Below are 17,178 nucleotides of genomic sequence, written 5' to 3' on the forward strand. Positions count from 1 at the left end.
CTAATGTATTTTAAGAAAAAATGATAAGTTTATTTAAACCCCCATCCATCAGAATTTAAATACATAATTTTCCTTCTCCAAAACTTTTTACTATAGTGTTATTTCTATGTTCAAAAAGTTGGACTGGATTAAAATGAATGGTTTTTCAAAAAACTAAGATCAAATTATAGACCGCATTTTTAAATTTTTTTAAAAATCTTCCTTTTCCTCCATGTAACTCGAAAAAGATAAGAGATACGAAAAAAAGATACCACACAAAAATGTAGGGCTTTTTCAGATAAAAATTTCCTTTTAATATTTCATTACTATATCTCTTGTCATTTTTAAGTTACATGGAGAAAAAGGAAGATTCTTAAGAAAACTTAAAAATGCGCTCTATAATTTGATCTTTTTTTTCAAATACCATTCATTTTAAACCCGTCCAACTTTTTGAACATAGAAATAACACTTTAGTAAAAGGTATTTCAGAAGTAAATCCACGCATTTATATTTTGGTGGATGGGGGTTAAAATTACTTCTCATTTTTTCTTAAAATACATTAGTTATCAATTTTTTTTGCAGCATATCTCGCTTAGTTTTAATGTAATGGACCTTTAATGTAGTTCATTTTAAAGGTCTTTTCAAGCACTACAAAAGGTATTGGTATCATTATACATCTAAAATCAACCGTCTCTGTTATTTCAAGTTGAACACAGCAATTTAAGATTGTACCAAAAAACAAAATATTTTCACCTACCAGATCTCTTTTTGTATTATAACTAGAAGATTTATGAATGCAAGTGTCTCTTTGTTTTTTTTATAACCTACAAAAATGTTAAAAGAGGTGTTTTAGTTAGATGCATAGTTTTTGAGATATTCGCAAAAAACCGTTCGAAAAGCTATTAGGTTTCAATGAAAATGGCCAATGTTAAACCACGAATATCTCAAAAAGTATTGAGTTTCCAAAAAATATTATAGAACAGGTTTTGCTTACAATTAGGATCTCTAGCGAATTCCGTGGTAATTTTAACCAAAAATTTTTCCACCCATAAGAAGGGGTGGGCACCCCCAAGATAAAAGCTCACATCGACATAGGGTAGACTTTGAATTAGGAGATAAGTAGAGGCTAGGCCCAAAATTTCATTAAAATCCATGCAGTAAGACAGAATTCGGAGGTAATATCCTCTTCTTGTTCCCATTGACTGGCGTATATGGCGGGATAGTATCATGAGGTTTTTCCTGGTTTTCCTCACTATGGAATCACTGCCACACGAGAATTTTACTGTATTTTACTGGACGAAATTGGCATAAATTATTATGTTATACTCGATATGTGGAACATGCTATGCATAAGAGGTTAACCTTCGGATGACCAAGGGGGGTAAATGTTGACCACAATGCATGTTTTTATTTAATAAATTAATATCACCATATTTTGTAATAAAAAAAATTCCCTATATTTTATGAAAAAAAGATTTTTTCTGGATTTGGGGTCAAAGACGATCTCCCTTGTCCTTTCAAGTTCCAATTTTATATTAATAGCCCAATAAATGACCGTTTTGGAGTGTAATTTCCAGGGGCAACTCCGAATTGCATGAAAAATTGGATTTAGGTTCTACTTACCCTCCACTTCAAAGTTGAATTTGTGCCGTTGGTTGCTTTTACTTGGGGGGTGATATTTACCCCTTCTCAGGGTGTGAAAAACGCGTGTTTAAAATAAGGCCGGAAATAGATAAATTGACTTATTTTAAACACCTTTTGTTCTATAAAGTTTTTTACGTTAGTCAGTACTTTTCGAGTTATTCGCGATTTAAAATGTTGATTTTTCGACAAATAAACTACGTTTTCAGTCCGTTTATCCCAAATAACTCAAAAAGTAAATATTTTATCGAAAAAAATATTTTCAGCAAAAGAGTAGCCTATAAAAAAATGAAAAAAATGGTGTACCAGTAAAGTCTACAAATTGAGTAGAAGCAAAGTTGTAGCTCATGAAAAATACGTTCTTATTCATCTAATCCCAAATCGAATAATTCAACGCGAAATCACCGAAGAAAGAAGCGTTTTTGGGAAAAACTTATTAACATTTTTAAAGTATCGAGAAAAAGCTTAATATTTGTTGTTTACAAAAGTTTACAGCATCAAAAATAAACGAGTTACACTGAAAAAAAAAGTTTATCCTTTTTTTGGTAAAAAAAAATGTTGAAAAACTCCCTCTATTTAGCACCCTAAATGAAATTAATCGTTTAGCTTTACCATCTATTTTAACTGTATGTATATTGTTTATATGATCTGTAAGTTTGATTGGTTTGAAGTGCTTATTTTTGAAAACATTTAATTTTATATTAAAAAAAAATTTTCTAAAAATTTTTGAAAAATTTCATTTTTTCAAAATAACTCAAAAAGTATTAGCGATAAAAAAATCTTAAAGAGTAAAAAAATGTAGGTTTGATATTATAAATATGCCAGTTTCATTCTCTTTCTCTGTAAGACAAAAATTGGTTAAGATATGGCTGTTCAAAATTTGCATACACTCGTGATTAGTGACCTTTCTTAGCTTTCTCAATTATATCCCTTTCAAAAATAAACTCTTTAAACAGGTGAGACTGACAGATCATATAAAAAAATAGATAGGTAAGTAAATTGTTTGTAAAACGGTAGCGACTAATTTCATTTGGGGAGCTAAACACGGCGAGATTTTCATGATTTTTTACAAAAAAAAAGACGGCCAACTTTATTTTGAGCGTAACTCGCTTATTTTTAATGCTAAAACTTTTGTTAACAATTAAAAAAAAAATTTATAAACACTTTAAAAAAATCTAAATGGGTTTTTCCCGAAAAGTGCTTAATTTTTCGGTGATTTCACCTCGACATATTCGATTTGGAATTAGATGAATAAGAACGTATTTTTCATGAGCTAGAACTTTGTTTTTATTTGATTGATAAACTTTATTGATACACATTTTTTTTCGGTTTTTTATAAGCTATACTTTTACTAAGGATATTTTTTTCGATAAAATATTTACTTTTTGAGTTATTTGCGAAAAACCGTCCGAAAACCTAGTTTTTTTGTCGAAAAATCAACATTTTCAATGGCAAATAACTCGAAAAGTATTGAATTACGTAAAAAGCTCTATAGAACAAAAGTTGCATAAAATCAGTCAATTTATCCATTTCCTGTCTTATCTTGAACGTATGTTTTTTCACCCCCGAGAAGGGGTGACTATCACCCTCCAAGTAAAAGCAACCAACGGCACAATTTCAACTTTGAAGTGGAGGGTAAGCAGAACCTAAATCCAAATTTTTATGCAATTCGGAGTTGCCCCTGAAAATTACACGGTATATCCGAATTTCCCGTTCATTTACTGGGCTATAAGTAAATAGAGTTCTATTATGTGAAATTGTATGTACGAAACATTCGAAGTTCAGAACTATGATTCTTGTTTTTATTCAGTTGTAATACGCCAGTCAACGGGATCAAGAATAGGATATTACCTCCGAATTCTATCCTACTGCATGGACTTTAATGAAATTTTGGGCCTAGCCTCTTCTTATCTTCTAATTCAAAGACTACCCTATGCCGATGTGTGCTTTTATCTTGGGGGTGGTTCTCACCCCTTTTTAGGGGTGGAAAATTTTTTGGTTAAAATTGTCACGGATTTCGCTAGAGAACCTAATTCTAAACAAAAACTCTTCTATAATTTTTTTTTGAAAACTCAATACTTTTTGAGATATTCGTGGTTAAAAATTGGCCATTTTAATTGAAACTTTTTCGAACGGTTTTTTGCGAATACCTTGAAAACTATGCATCTAACTAAAAAAACGATATTAAACATTTTTGTAGGTTATAAAAAACAAAGAGACACTTGTCTTCATAGATCTTCTTAGTTATAACACAAAACGAGATATGGTAGGTGAAAATACTTTGTTGTTTTTTGCTACATTCTCAAATTGGTGTATTAAACTTGAAATAACAGCGACACGGTCGATTTTAGGTTTATAGTGGTACTAACACGTTTTGTAGTGCTTAAAAAGACCTCTAAAATGAGCTATGTATATTAAAGGTCTATTACATTAAAACTAAGCGAGATATGCTGCAAACAAAATTGATAACTAATGTATTTTAAGAAAAAATGAGAAGTAATTTTAACCCCCATCCACCAAAATGTAAATGCATGGTTTTCCTTCTACAATATCTTTTATTATAGTGTTATTTCTATGTCAAAAAGTTGGACGGGTTTAAAATGGATGGTTTAAAAAAAAGATCAAATTATAGAGCGCGTTTTTAAACTTTCTTAAAAATCTTCCTTTTTCTACATGTAACTTGAAAATGATAAGAGATACAGTCATGAAAATCAAAAGGAAATTTTGTATCTGAAAATACCCTACATTTCTGTGTGGTATCTTTTTTCGCATCTCTTATCTTTTTCGAGTTACATGGAGGAAAAAGAAGATTTTTAAGAAAATTTAAAAAGGCGCTCTATAAGTTGATTTTATTTTTTTTTCAAAAACAATTCATTTTAATCCAGCCCAACTTTTTGAACACAGAAGTAACACTATAGTAAAAAGTATTGGAGCAGGAAAACGATGTATTTAAATTCTGATGGATGAGGAGTTAAATACACTGCTCATTTCTACTTAAAATACTTTAGTCATTAACTTTTTTGCAGAATATCCCGCTTAGTTAATATTGCTCATTTTAAAGGTCTTTTCAAGCACTACAAAAGTTATTAGTATCATTATACACCTAAAATCGACAGTTTCTCTTATATTTCAAGTTGAACATACCGATTTGAGCCTGCAGCAAAAAAACAAACTCTTATTACCTACCATATCCCTCTTTGTATTTTAACTAGAAGATTTATGAATGAACGAATCTCTTTTTTTTATAATCTACAGAAATATTTTATATAGTGTTTTTATTAGATGCATAGTTTTTAAGGTATTCGCAAAAATCTGTCAGAAAAGGTGTCATTTTTCAATGAAAATTGCCAATTTTCAACCACGAATAACTCAAAAATATTGAGTTTTCAAAAGATAATCATAAAAGAGTTTTTGCTTAAAATTAGGTTTTTTAGCCTTTTCCGTGGCTATTTTAACCAAAACATTTTTCACCCCCGAGAAGGGGTGGGAACCACCCCCAAGAAAAAAGCGCACATCGGCATGGGGTAGACTTTGTTTCTTGAGCTATTCCCTACTTACTGTGAAAATATCAAGTAAATCGATGTAGTATGATGCAATTCGGAGCCAAATACCCTCATTGTCTGCCCTATAATTAAGATATTGTTTTACTATTGTGTATTTATCATTTATTGATACAATAGTAATATTAAAATTATGAACACATTATTTTATTTCTAAAAACAACTTAATTTTTTTGTCATTTGTTGACTGGGGTCATTTTTGACACCCGTTGGTCATTCGTGTAACAAAAAAAGGTTTGTCATCTGAAGGTTAATGGCCTGGTGAGTGGTACGGACGATACCTATCCATAAAAAAATATCACTAATTGTATGCAGCAGTTAAATAAATGAACGAGTAAAGTGCTTTCTACTTTCAGAGATAGCCAAAGAACAGTGCAGATTTGTACTATTAGGAAAAGGAAGGTGTGAGCAGATATTGAATACCAGACACCAGAGAGATAATAGAAAAGGCAAGAAGCAAGATACCAATGCTGCTTTGTTTCGCACAACACGGAATAACGAAATTTATATGATAGCAGAACAAGCCTGCGCTCTCTCCGGTGGGATTCCAATAAGAATCGAAAATCGCCATTCAGAGAGCTGGATTGCACTCCGCATTCTAATAATTGAAAAGTAAGATTGTTTTGCCTTCGCATTGCAACTGAATAATAAAAATGGTATACATTTTTATTTTATATTCGTATTACTCCGTAGAGTAACTAGGTGCATTTTCCGTTAGAACTTTACCAAGCTGCAGACGGGGATGTGAATTGCACAATGTAGAATTCCTTCCCTTTGTCTTCACTGCAGCATCCATTTGGCTTGCAAATTGTAGAAGCCTTGGAGGTGTCACCAGGAAAATGTACCAATAAGTTTTTCAATTTAAAAATCTTTTAGTAATATTTTTAATATTTTCAATATTATTAATGTTGCTTTTAAGATTGAAAAATTTCATCTATCATCTTTATATGATAGCCTTTATTAAATGTATCTAAGAACATAATTATTTAGTTATCGATCATTTAAATGAGACGTAGGTGTATCACGTATATTTTTTTTATTAAAATTATACATACATTTGTTAGTTGTCCACCAGCTAGTCCTCCCCAGTATGACGGGTCTTTATAAGGGTCGTTAGGGTAAAAATTTATGGGTGTACGTTGTCCATGCCTAAAAATCTATTTGATCGTATTAATTATTATATCACCGGTCCGGAATAAGAATGACGTAACTGCAAATTTTGTCAATTCCTGTTTATTGCGTAATTAACTTCTAAAATACTGTACACAGATGACACAAAAGCGCCAGAACTATAGCTATGTGGTGAGCCACCACAGGATAGTTGCGTCGTTATTGAAATACGTACTATTTTAGACCTTGTTTCAGATAAAGAATGACGCAACTTTAAATAGGGTTAAAAATGGGAATCACTAAATTAAGGTAATGAAATTCGGACCAATAGGAATAAAAATATCTGTAAGAATAAACTCTGTAAGAATAAACGGCATAATAAGTATTTATAAATAGTAGTAGTTTTTGTACAGAAAAATTTTCAGATCAAGAATGACGCAACTGTAGATGGGGTTGAAAATGGGGAGATTAAATTGAAATAATGAAATTCGAACCAATGGGGACAAAACTAAAGGCCATCATTGTAAGGATAAATTAAACTCCGGACGGTTACTCTTTATTTAATCACTATATAAATATTTAAAAACTTTTAGATGAAGAATGACGCAACTACACAAAGGGATGAAATGGGGGAAGTAAATTAAGATAATGAAATTTGAACCATTAGGGATAAAAATAAAAGCATTCATTGTAATAATAAACGCCATACCAATGCTCCTGGACGACTACTTCTCATTTAATCCCTATTTTAAATAATATTTTTAAAAATCGTTTTTGTTCTCCTGGGAAATTTGGCTTTTTGCAGTTACGTCATTTTAGACAGTCATATTTTACTATTCTATTCTTATGTCGCTTTTTAGGTTATAAACAAACATGATAAAGTTATGCGTTACAGTTGATTAAATACATTGTTTAAAATAAATTGGACAAGGGACTTCAATGTAAGCCAGATATCGTGTTCCATGCAACAAGGAGATAAAGTTGTATAAAAACAAGAAACAGTGTACAATCGCCAGAAGTGATACAATTGATGTTACGATTTTTCCATAATGGGCTCACAAACTTAGTTTACTCTGGGGGCTCTGGGTACATGTTGTTGTTGGAGAAAAAATGTAACTTTCTTGCGAAAGGACCTAAAAAAGGAACATTCTTAGACCATGTCGTTGGCGTAAGAAGAAGCACAGTCTCAAATATTCGAAGGCTTTATACTAGATATAAATATATATGATCTGCGAATTATCGTAGGTTTTCTAACAGGACACAGTTGTCTCATAGGCCACATTAGCCCGATCAAAGAACAATCTGACCCCAAAAAAATAAAGGTAGGATGAAAATTTGGAAATATGTAGTTGAAATTGTCTATTATTATGTAAGAAAAAGTTTACAATTCTACATCCCCTCCATTTTACAAAAATGGAGGGATACCCCCTTCTCGAGGGTGAAAAGTATACATTCAAAATAAGTCCGGAATTGGATAAAATGACTAATTCTAAACAACTTTTGTTCTATAGAATTTTTTCACAAAGTCAATACTTTTCCAGTTATTTGCGAGTGAATATGTTCATTTTTAACAAGAAAAACATGTTTTTGGACGGTTTTTCGCAAATACCTCAAAAGTTCAGTATTTTATCGAAAAAAATATTCTTAGCAAAAATATAGCTTATAAAAAATTGAAAAAAAAAGGTTTAGGCATGAAGTCTGTAGACCTAATAGAAGCAGAGTTGTAGCTAATGAAAAGAAGGTTCTTCTTCGTCAAATTTCAAATCGAATATTTCAATGTGAAATAACCAAAAAACGAAGCACTTTTCGGGGTAAATTCATTACAACTTTTTTAAAGTGTTTAAAAAAAGGTTTATTTTTGTTTTTCAAAAAAGGTCTAGCATTAAAAGTAAGTGAATTTAGCTCAAAATATTGTTGGTCCCTCTCATTTTTTGGTAAAAAGAATCACGAAAATCACCCTCTAACTAGCATCCCAAATAAATTTAATCATTATCGCTTCACAAGTTACTTTGATTATGTATTCTTTATATGATCTGTAAGTTTCATCAGTTTAAAGTGCTTTTTTTTAAAGGCTGTAGTTAAAATAGCTTGAACGAGTAACTAATCACGAGTATAGGCCAATTTTGAACAGCCATAGCATAACCAATTTTTCTCTAAGAAGAAAACAAAAACACCCAAAATATTCAGAAAAGCAAAACGTACATTTTTACTCCTTGAGATTTTTGGTATTACTAATAATTTTTAAGTTAACTTGGAAAAAATTGGAAATTTTTTTCTAAATAAAAAAATTTTTTATTTTAAAACCAATTTTTTTCAAAAATGAGCACGTTGGACCAATGAAACTTATAAATCATATAAATAATACATACCTAATAAAGTAACTTGTAAAGCGGTAATGATTAATTTTATTTGGGAAGCTAAGTAGGGGGTGATTTTCCCGATTTTTTGCCAAAAAATAAAAGGAGCCAACAATATTTTGAGCGTAGCTCACTTACTTTTAATGTTAGAAGTTTTTTTAAATAAGAATAAACCTTTTTTTAAACACTTTAAAAAAGTTGTAATGAGTTTTCCCAGAAAAGTGCGTCGTTTTTGGTTATTTCACGTTGAAATATTCAATTTGGAATTTGACGAATAAGAACCTACATTTCATTAGCTACAACTCTGCTTCTGCTGAGTATACAAGTATACAGTCTTCATCCATACACCATTTTTTTCATGTTTTTATTAGCTATATTTTTACTAAGAATATTTTTCGCTAAAATACTTATTACTTTTTGATTTATCTGTGAAAAACCACCCAAAAACATGTTTTATTTTTGTTAAAAATGAACGTATTCACTCGCAAATAACTCGAAAAGTATTGACTTAGTGAAAAAACTTTATAGAACAAAAAATGCTTAGAATTAGTCATTTTATCCAATTCCTGACTTATTTTGAACATTAGTTTTTTCACACCCGACAAAATATTTTTCACCCCGTATTTCCTAATGTTTGTAAAATGGAGGGGATGAAGAATTTTAAACTTTTTCTTATATAATAATAGACAATTTCAACTACCAATTGCCAGATTTTCATCCTTCCTTTATTTTTTTTGAGGTTTTCGAAAAAATTTTGTTCATTGATCGGGCTACATGATCAAAATGAGACTGAAGGAACGTGCGAATTGTAGATTAGGGTGGTTCGAAAAAAACTTTTTTTTTTATTTCAGATCGCTGTAGTGCGCAAAAGTTGCCATTGGTATAGACTTGAAAAAAGCACTAATTATTATTTTTTTATTAATTTGTCTTCCGGTCGCGCAATGCGACAAAAATTGTGAAAAACCTTAATATTTCATATATTTTTTTAACAGGTCAGATGGTTTTAATTGCGTTCCTATACCATGAATTAACTACTAAAAGTATGTAAAATCAATATAAATGCACTTATTATACATTTGTTTCATATCTTCCGGTCGCGCAACATAATACAAAATGAGTAAAATTAGTAGTTTTTGCAAAATTTCAAAATTTGACTGTTTCGTACAATTTAATCACACGACTTTTAGAGATGGTATAGTTTAATTTAATTAAATTAATATATTTAAAATCCAAGCATATAAGATAAATTTTGATATTCAGGTGGAATTCGCTCGCGCAGCTTCGTCAAAAACAGCAGACTACCGAGAGACGAGGCGAAAGTGACGAATGCCAGCGAAGCGCGCGCTGCCACAAATAAAGATACATGTAGGAATACCTCTACAATTGAGTATTTGTCTTCTCCATTACAACGAACTGCCATTCCACCACCTTTTTCTTTTTCAACACTTAGATGAAAATACAACAGTCCCAATAGGATATTCCGGATCAATTGGAAACGCCCTACCTGATTGTGAAAGACTACCATTTATTGATTTTAATCCTATTGATTGTGAGATTCCAAAAGTTGACAAGCGTATTTTTAGCAAGCAGCAATAATTGTACTTGCTTGAGATATCAGAAGTCATCAAGTCAGGACATTGTTCAGAAGACGTATCAGTGGGTATGTGATCCTATCCCAACGTCACATTCAAGATGGCTTACTACTGCAAACTGAGTTTAGCATTTATACATCAGTGTATCCAACCCTTCTGAAAATCTGAGATTGTCACATTCATTCTCAAATGTTATAATATGCCTATGTGGTTTGCCACAAAAATAAACCACAAATTCACAGATGGGCCTAGACATGATTACAAAATCATTGAATATTCAAGGTACCTACCAGAAGAGCTTCTTCAAGTTGTTGATCCCGTTTCGGAATGCTTACTTTGCCCATCCCGAAAATTTACTTTTGGCTATGGTAACTCATGACAGAAACCATATCCTAGAGTTGGGCTTTAGGCGTATCATGAAGGAAAAGCAAGCAATATCTGAAAGTGACTCTATCAGAATCTTTAAACCACCAAACTTAAACTTTGAAGCTAAATAGTATTACGAAATTATCAAATGGAACACCAGTACACTGACTCCCCTCTACTGCTAAGAACATTGACTAATGAAGAGATAAAAGAGTATGTGAGCAATGACTTCAAGCCTGTTATGAGTATAGATACTTTGCCACGCCATACACAGGCAGTTGAAAGGTGCGTTAAACTAGTGACCGTAGCTTCAAGTAAAGTGTGTGGACACAGTTCCAGAGACGGCTATATTAGAACCAAAATATTGCACCGCTCAGCGATGCCAACGATTAAAATCAACAACAAATGGTAGTCTTTCACACTCGGGTAGGGCCTTTCCACTCGGTCCGGATATCCTATAGTGCCTGTTGTATTTACATCTAAGTGTTAAAAAAGGTGGCGGAATGGCAGTTCGTTGTAATGGAGAAGACAAATACTCCATTGTAGAGGCCTTCCCACATGTATCGCTATTTGTGGCTGCGCGAGATTCGCTGGCATTCGTCACTTTCGCCTCGCCTCTCGGTAGTCTGCTGTTTTTGACGAAGCTGCGCGAGCTAATTCCACTTGAATATCAAAATGTATCTTAGATGCTTGGATTTTAAATATATTATTGTAATTGAATTAAACTATAGCATCTCTAAAAGTCGTATGATTAAATTGTACTAAACAGTCAAACTTTGAAATTTTGCAAAAACTACTAATTTTACTCATTTTGTATTACGTTGCGCGACCGGAACATATGAAACAAATGTAAAATAAGGGCATTTATATTGATTTTACATACTTTTAGTAGTTAATTCATGGTATAGGAACGCAATTAAAACCATCTGGCCCGTTTAAAAAAAATTTGAAAAATTAAGGTTATTCACAATTTTTGCTAACTTCGATGGCATTGCGCGACCGGAAGACAAATTAATAAAAAAATAATAATTAGTGCTTTTTTCAAGTCTATACCAATGGCAACCTTTGCGCACTATAGCGATCGGAAATAAGAAAACAAATTTTTTTTCGAACCACCCTATTGTAGATCCTGTGAGGCTCATAAGGAGACAGCCTAACACGTACTGTGAAACTGTCCAGAGTTCGATAAGAGAAGCATCGGTACTTTTAATCATTATGAACTAGAGCCATACAACTGCAACTAAGTGTCACTAAAGACCACAATAGACTTTGTTAGAAAAACTGGGCTGAAGGGACATGTTTAACCTAGGAATGAGCCACAATAGGGCACTTTAAGAGTAAAGCCGCAGTGTTGGTATTAAAAATGTATTAGATTCAATAGTGCACACTTCTTATATGTCTGCTATAAACTTGTAAGTATTGCAACTAATGAAGCTCCGAAATGTTGGGTAAAAAAATCGGTCTTAAAGGGCATTATAAACTTAATAAGAAATAGATTATTTATTGAAATGAAAAAATCAAGATATACCGGTAAAGCTAAACTGATATAAAAATGACTATGAATGGATCTCCAGCTCAAGTACGAACAGAAGAAGGTAGCACAAAATTAATGGCAATAGAAACAGGAGTGCGACAAGGCAATTCCCTGTCAACCACACAATTAAACATAGCAGTAGAAGAAACAGTCAAGGCCAGCGGAACTAAAGGAACTATAGACTACTTCTCAAAACAAACAGTAGCATATGCAGATGACATATTTTTATGGGAAGAGGCAACGAAAGATTAAAAGAAGCTGTCAATCCTGGTAAATGAAGCAAGGAAAAGAGGTCTAGAAATTACAGAAGGAAAAACAAAATATATCTGCTCTGCTCTATGTGGAGTAGAAGATAACTACAAGAGAGAAATCAAGATAAATACTACACTTTTGAAAAAGTTCATCAACTTGAATAATTGGAAGTAAAAAATAAGAGAACTCTGAGATAGCAGGAAGCAAAACATACTGAAGATATCATCTTATGCTAACGAAGAGCAAGACCTCATTCAGAAACACAAAACTAAAAATATACATAGTTGCGATCAGACCAATAGTTACATACGCACTTGAAATAATAACACAGATAAAAATGAAGACAATTTAGGAATATTCGAATGGCAAATCCTCAGAATAATTGCCGGCTCGATAAGCATGGAAAACTGAGAAATGAGAAGAAAAATGAACCATTAACTAATAAACATAATGAAGAAAGAGAATATAGTTAGATTTATTAAGTCGAGGTGACTAAGATCGCTGGGACTTACTGATTAGGAAGGTCACCAGATGAAAGCCAGAAACTGAAGAATCAAGGGAAAGATCCAGAAAGGGATGGGAGGACTAAGTCATGAGGGATATCAAAATCCCGAAACCGAGAAACCGGAGGGAGCTATGCACATATCTAAATGAGTGAAAGAAAATGTTAGTAATGTCACACAACAAGCTTTGACAATACACAAGAAAAATGAAAAGTGATTTACTGTAATAAGCGAATCAGAGAGCTCTAAATAAGAGCGGCAAACATTTCATCTGGAATGAAAGACCTTTATGATGATTCAAGTATTTAATTTCACCTCAAAATATTATTACTACGAACTTATTTATGATGACTAAATCATGTCTCTTAAAAGAATATCTTTGTTAAAAAATTATGTCATTTTAAATTAGACTACATCAAAAATAAATACCTGTATAACAGCTATTAACTCGGCATGGACCCCCGAAAGGGTTAACCCAACTAGAAGAACAAATGAGGCTATGAGATGCATCTCTCAGCATACTGACTTAATTTCGGAATTGTCTTTATATAATTTCTTTCGATGTACCATTATCAATGTTTTTTAATTGCATCTAATAAAATTCTTAATCTCTATCAAAGTTATTTGCCATCTAATAAAATTATTAAAATACAGCGTTATCTACCATATTATATACATATTTATTTATATTAGACATGTGCTTTTTTTTGTATCTTACTATTTAAAAAACGATATGTTTGAAGAAATACCGTATAGTACTACTTGGTCGTACTCATGTCTCCATATTTTAATATAGAAAGCGCTAAGAATTCTGAAAAGTTCCCAGTTTTAGCTATCCTTTATAGTCCAGAGAAATAAGGTTTTTATCGGGACACTTGAGCAACCAGATTGCAAATGGATTTTTGGGTACTATTTACCTAATACATTATGAATACAAAAATGCCCCTCACATTTCGGACGAGAATTTTAGTTATTAACAAATAAGAGTCAAAAAGGGCAGTTTTTTCATTTAAATCGCTGCAGGTAAACATAGGGTAAATAAATATCTAATTTGGAGTATTCATCTTTTAGCAGATGAGCAAAGGTTTAAAATGGCAGTTCTTGAATTTTGGTCCGATCATTTGTTGCTTCGCTAATTGCAAAATAAATCTAAAATTTCAAAAATTAAAAATTTGCTATAACTTTTGCGAAAAAGAAACTTAGGACTTTGACATTGCATGAAAAGTTGATACAACCAGTACATATCATGCTTAAACAATTTCAAGACCATTCGTCGATTAGTTTTTTTTTTTTTTTTTTTTTTTTTTTGGAGGTCGTCTGACATATGTCTCCGATGGCACTGCAGCCTCATGGGCTTATTGTGCCAACCATCCTACCTTTTATGTCACCCAATCCACAAGCTTGGTTCCACGTACCAAATTGTACATCCCTAGCATGGGTTGGGTGGCATATTCTGCTGGACTTAATTTTGGTTGTCCATAAATAGCCTGCCTTTTGTGATCCAAAGCCTCACACTCGTACAGTACATGATGTGCTGTTTCAGTTCCCCTATTGCACAGTCTGCAGTTAAGGTTCCCTTCGTACAGCCCAATTCTATTCAGGTGTCCTTTTAGGGCACAGTGACCCGTGAGAAGACCTGAAATTATGCGGAGCTGACTCCTATGTAATTTTATTAGTTCCTCAGCTCTCCGTTTTGAGGGTTCCCTTATTAAGGGCCTCCCGTGTCGCTGACCAGGTACGTTCCCCCAGTATTCTTTGTGTTTGTTTTTGACCCATTCCCTGACTTGTCCCCTAATTATTGTTTTAGGTACTCCTAGAGTAGGTTCTGGGCCAAAATATAAAGTTGATGAACCGTTCCTTGCCAGCTCATCTGCTTTCTCATTACCGTCTATCCCGGTGTGTCCTGGCACCCAGAATAGAGTTACACTATTTCTTTCGGCCAGTTCTTCCAGTTCTTGCCGGCATTCCCATACCAGCCTTGACGTCACTTTCGGGCTCATTAGTGCCTTCAGTGATGCTTGGCTGTCTGTGAGTATATTGATCCGTCTATTTTCATAGGCCCTCAAGTTGTTCATTGCGACACACTGCAGAATTGCGTACATTTCCGCTTGAAACACAGTTGTGTATGTTCCTAGTGAGAAACTGAGTCCTACATTCTCTGTTTCACTAAAAATACCGGCTCCAGTGCCTTCATCGGTTTTTGATCCGTCTGTATACCAGATCGATCCTCTGATTTTGCTACTGATGCTGTTCCATTCCCTTCGGTCATTGATTTCTATTCCGAAGTTCCTATTAAATGTGTATTTTGGTACCATGTGGTCAGTGTATGTATCAGATATACTTACCCCACCATAGTTCCAAATCTGATTATGGCCAAGGTTCTCGTATTTATCCCTTGGTTTTCCTTGCAGCCTGTATGCTCCCATCCTCGCTTCCCCTTTGATAAATATATCAAGAGGGGGTAGGTCTAACAGGGTTTCCAGTGCCGCCGTCGGTGTTGTTTTTATTGCTCCCGTTATTCCCAAGCATGCAAGTCTTTGTATCCTGCTTATCTTGTTTATAGCGGTTCTTTGCTGCATCTTTGTCCACCATACCAAGGATGCATATGTTATCATGGGTCTCACTATCGTTGTATATGTCCAGTACGCCATTTTCGGACAGAGTCCCCATGTTTTTCCATGTGTGCGTCTGGTCAGCATTAATGTCGCCTCCGCTCTTTTAATTACTCTTTCAAGCTGTCGGTTCCAGGTAAGTTCTGGGTCCAGTATAACCCCTAGATACTTTACCTCTTTAGACAGCTCCAATTGTTCACCATTAAGGATCAGAGGCCCTAAGTCCTCCAGCTTCCTTCTTCTGGTGAACGCAATTGTGACTGTTTTGGAAGGACTGACTCTCAGCCCTTCTTCCTCAGTCCATTTGGTGACAATATTAAGGGCCTGTTGCATGCGTTCCCTTACTATGTTTTGGAATTTTCCCTGAACAAGGACTACCAAGTCGTCTGCATAGCCCAGGGTTTCATGGCCGTTCAATTCCAGGGACTCAAGCAAATCGTCCATGACAAGGTTCCATATTAGCGGGGACAGAACACCTCCCTGCGGACACCCTCGTCGGACCTGGGCGATAATGCTCTCCCCTAGAATGGACGTATATACGAGTCTCTGTTGTAGCATGTGGTCTATCCACTTGCAACAAATTTCATCGATCCCTTTTCTCCTCGATGCTCTTGAGATTGTTTCTAAGGATATGTTATTGAACGCTCCTTCTATGTCCAAAAAGGTCGCTAATAGTACCTCTTTGTGCTTGAGAGCATATTCAGCTTTTTCTACAAGCTGATGTAATGCTGTCTCTGTTGACATTCCTGCTCTATATGCATACTGGTTCTTATGTATCGGTCTGTTTTCCAATACGCCATCCCGTATATGCCTATCTAGCAGTTTTTCTAGCGTCTTAAGCAGAAAAGACATAAGACTTATTGGTCTCAGAGACTTTGCCCCATCCTGTCCAGTTTTTCCAGGTTTTGGTATAAAAGTTACTCTGATCATTCTCCATGCCTTTGGAATATATCCTAGAGCCAAACTGCTCCGAAGCACTGTACATATTCTATTTGCCAGAAGGTCGGATCCCTTCTGCAACAGTACTGGATAAATCCCATCTAATCCTGGCGATTTATAAGGTTCGAATGAGTGTAGTGCCCATTTTACTTTTTCCCCAGTTACTACTTTCTTTGCTGCCTGCCATTTCTCCTTGGATGCCCACAGAGGGGTATCTAGTTCTGATTTCTGGCAGTTCTCCAAAGTTAAGTCTGTAACTTGGGAACCGGGGAAGTGGACTTTCAGCAGTTCTCTAATAGTTCCTTCCCCTCTTTCTGTGTACTCTCCGTTTTCTGTTTGGAGAGTATATATCGGGCTCTGAGGTCCTTTTGAGAGAATCTTATGGAGTCTGGCGTATTCTGGAGTTCTTTCTATATCCTCACAGTACCTTCTCCATGATTCTCTTTTCTGCTTCCTCAGAGTTTTATTGTACTCAGTTAGGGCCTTTCTGTATTCATCCCAACTGATATTCTTGTTCATTGCGTTGTTGAATTTTTTACGAACTTTCCTTCTTAATTCTTTAAGTCCCTCATTCCACCAGGGCACTTTCCTGTTGGATTCCTTATTGATTGAAGGACAGTTGTCATTATACGCCGAGATGATTGTGTCTTGCAGCTGCTCCACAACCATTTCGAGGTCTGTTGTATTTCTTATCGTATCCTTAGTCTGTTTTAAACTATATTCCAGGTCTGCT

The 17,178-nt window shown here is 34.0% G+C and overlaps 1 protein-coding gene across 1 annotated transcript in view; it reads right to left on the reverse strand.

The window, feature by feature from the left end:
- LOC126878428 (prostatic acid phosphatase-like) overlaps positions 1–13,442 on the reverse strand; it is a 60,916-nt gene extending 47,474 nt beyond the window's left edge. The window contains exons 1-2 of the mRNA XM_028279905.2: positions 13,324–13,442; positions 6,236–6,337 (exon numbers count right to left, since the gene is read on the reverse strand). Of these exons, the coding sequence (XP_028135706.2) occupies positions 6,236–6,337; positions 13,324–13,404 (183 nt within the window). The 5' untranslated portion in view covers positions 13,405–13,442. The remainder of the gene's footprint in view (positions 1–6,235; positions 6,338–13,323) is intronic.
- Between the last annotated feature and the right edge of the window lie 3,736 nt (positions 13,443–17,178).

This window comes from Diabrotica virgifera, chromosome 4 (genome assembly GCF_917563875.1).
Source record: "Diabrotica virgifera virgifera chromosome 4, PGI_DIABVI_V3a".
NCBI lineage: Eukaryota > Metazoa > Arthropoda > Insecta > Coleoptera > Chrysomelidae > Diabrotica > Diabrotica virgifera.